This window comes from Ceratina calcarata, unplaced genomic scaffold, assembly GCF_001652005.2.
Source record: "Ceratina calcarata isolate Rehan_Ccalc_2016 unplaced genomic scaffold, ASM165200v1 scaffold498, whole genome shotgun sequence".
Lineage (NCBI taxonomy): Eukaryota > Metazoa > Arthropoda > Insecta > Hymenoptera > Apidae > Ceratina > Ceratina calcarata.
The window spans coordinates 7,819-10,337 of NW_017174207.1; the positions used below are offsets into that span (position 1 = coordinate 7,819).

Here is a 2,519-nt window from a genome sequence, read left to right on the forward strand (position 1 = left end):
GTGCTAAAGCTATTCAGTAAAAAGATCTTGTATTTTAATTAATAAAACTTACGCGCCTGACATTCATATCCGCAGCAGTGTAACTTACAATTATAAATATAAATACCGTCTAGTTCGCTTGGGTTTTTTTTTGTATTTTTATTGAAGAAAACCTAAGTTAGTAGTTACAAACTATCAGCTGTTTTTGTCTTCGACTATGCTTTAGGCTGAAATTTATAGTCGTTTCTCTTATCTTATTCAACAAAGAAATAAAACGTTAAAAATGTATCCTCGATTTTCATCAATTATAATTGATACATATACAGGATGTCCCAGAAAAAGTGTTAGAGCCGAAGAGACGTGATTCTGTAAGTGTTTCTGAACAACAATTTCCTTTACCAAAATGCAAAGTGAGCCATGGCTTTTGAATTATTAACGAAAAACAAAATGACCAATAAGAGCACGTGTACGGCTGCGCTGACCAATGGCCGAGATTGAGAACTGAGAACTGAGTACTGAGAATTGAAAACTAAGAACTTTTTTATTTATTTATTTATTTATTTAAACCTTACTTATTTATTTATTTTTCCATACTGGACAGACCCAATAACGGAAGGTTCCATTCGAATTCGATTCTAGAGAATCGATTACAATCGATTCGTTTCGATTTAAGCGCACCCTCGTTTCACTTCATTATTAATAATGATAATTTATAATCATACTGTACAATCATGTATTTTTTAAAAATATTATTAGTGAATTTATCGATGTTTAAATGTTTACAAATCAGAACGGTTCCGTTCTATCATGAGTAGATATAAATAAATAAGAATTTGTATCATAATAGCATTTATAACCTAGTCTAATTTTGTACAAGTGCGAGATGAATTAAAATTTGTCAACTCATTCGAATAACTATTAGAATAATGAATTATTTAAGATCGTCATGGTGTTCGTCGATTTAAAATGAAATTGAGAAGCACACATGCAACATGCGTCGCCGATTATTATTTCATATCTCAATCGATGATCAACGAATTTTCAAATGCCTTTTAAATGATTATCACTGATAATCTTGTGTCGTGAGTCATGCTGAAACATAGGCGTTACAATGAAACCCGTAAAACATAAAATTTGGTTTGTATCACACTCGATATTTAATGTAAAACATAGTGAAGAAAATATACTTATATATACTCGTATTCAAATTTGTAGTATGGTGTCTGATTTTTTTTATCCTAACATGGGTGGCGTAGAAGAGCATATCTTCAACTTGTCTCAGTGTTTACTCGGGCATGGGCACAAGGTCGTCATTCTAACTCACTCCTATGGTGACAGAGTCGGAGTACGTTACATGACGAATGGCCTAAAAGTATGTATAATATGTATTACAAAGAATACTTGTCAATTTCATAGTCATAAGTATAAATTGTTTCTGTTTTTAAGGTATATTATATACCAGTACAGGTATTCTACAACCAATGTGTTCTTCCAACGATGATCTGCTCCCTCCCTCTTATCAGATATATCTTCTTGAGAGAAGAGATCGAAATAGTACATGGCCATTCCGCGTTCTCAGCCCTTGCTCACGAAGGAATGCTAATTGGCCGTTTGATGGGACTAAAAGTGAGTTTGTTACATACAAAATAATGTATATATTAGGTTGTCCCATAAGTTTCTTCCGCGCCACGCTATGAGCGACTCTAATTGGCTATGTTTATATAAACATGCAGGCTTATCTCTTAGTCGTTTATGGCATCGGTTTCAGTCGTCCCAGAGCCCTTTCAAAGTACGTTTCGTTGGTGACAAAGTATCTTTTAAAATTTTTTCTACACCGTTCAATATGGAGAGCTAAAAGAAGCATTTGCGGCATGTTATGCTCCATTGATTTAAAGAAGACTATACTGCAAAGGACACTGCAGACGAGATTTGCACCGTTTACGGGAGTGGTGCTACGACTATTAGGACCGTCCGCAATTGGTTTAAGAAATTTAGAGTTAGCAATTTTGAGTTGAAAGATGAAGACCGCAGCGGCCGCCCAGCAACGACAGATACGGACATTATCAAGACTGTGCTCGCTGAAAATCCGCGATATAGTGTGCGTGAGGTAGTGGATGCCACTAACATTCCCAAGACAACGGTACATAAGCATTTAATCAAAATTGGATATGCGAATTGATGTGAAGTTTGAGTTCCACACCTATTGACGGAGACCGGCCTTATGAACCGCGTCTCTACGTGCGATTTGCTTCTTCAGCGACACGAAAGAAATCCTTTCTTAAAGAGTCTTGTCACTGGATACGAGATCTGGATTTTGTATCAAAATGTGCATCGAAAACGCACTTGGTCTAAAGAAAATAGACCTTCAACTGTTGCGAAGCTTGGGCTTCATCCGAAGAAGGTTCTTCTGTGCATTTGGTGGGACTGGAAGGGTGCTACGAGCAGCTTTAGAAGAAACTTATGGGACCCCCAAATATGAACAGTATATATTTCCTATTATAATACTGTGTGGAAATATACTGGCTGTTTACATATATATA

At 35.8% G+C, this 2,519-nt stretch overlaps 1 protein-coding gene across 4 annotated transcripts in view; it reads left to right on the forward strand.

Annotated features, from left to right (window-relative positions):
- The first annotated feature begins 652 nt into the window (after nt 1-652).
- Nucleotides 653-2,519, forward strand: part of PIG-A (phosphatidylinositol glycan anchor biosynthesis class A) — a 9,400-nt gene continuing 7,533 nt past the window's right edge. For 2 of the 4 annotated variants that reach the window (XM_018029818.2, XM_018029819.2), the window contains exons 1-4: nt 656-1,116; nt 1,195-1,351; nt 1,426-1,605; nt 1,878-1,880. In XM_018029818.2, the coding sequence (XP_017885307.1) occupies nt 1,091-1,116; nt 1,195-1,351; nt 1,426-1,605; nt 1,878-1,880 (366 nt within the window). In that variant the 5' untranslated portion in view covers nt 656-1,090. Of the gene's footprint in view, nt 1,117-1,194; nt 1,352-1,425; nt 1,606-1,877; nt 1,881-2,519 lie in introns of all 4 variants that reach the window. The other 2 variants (XM_026816215.1, XM_026816216.1) reach the window with 2 other exon arrangements.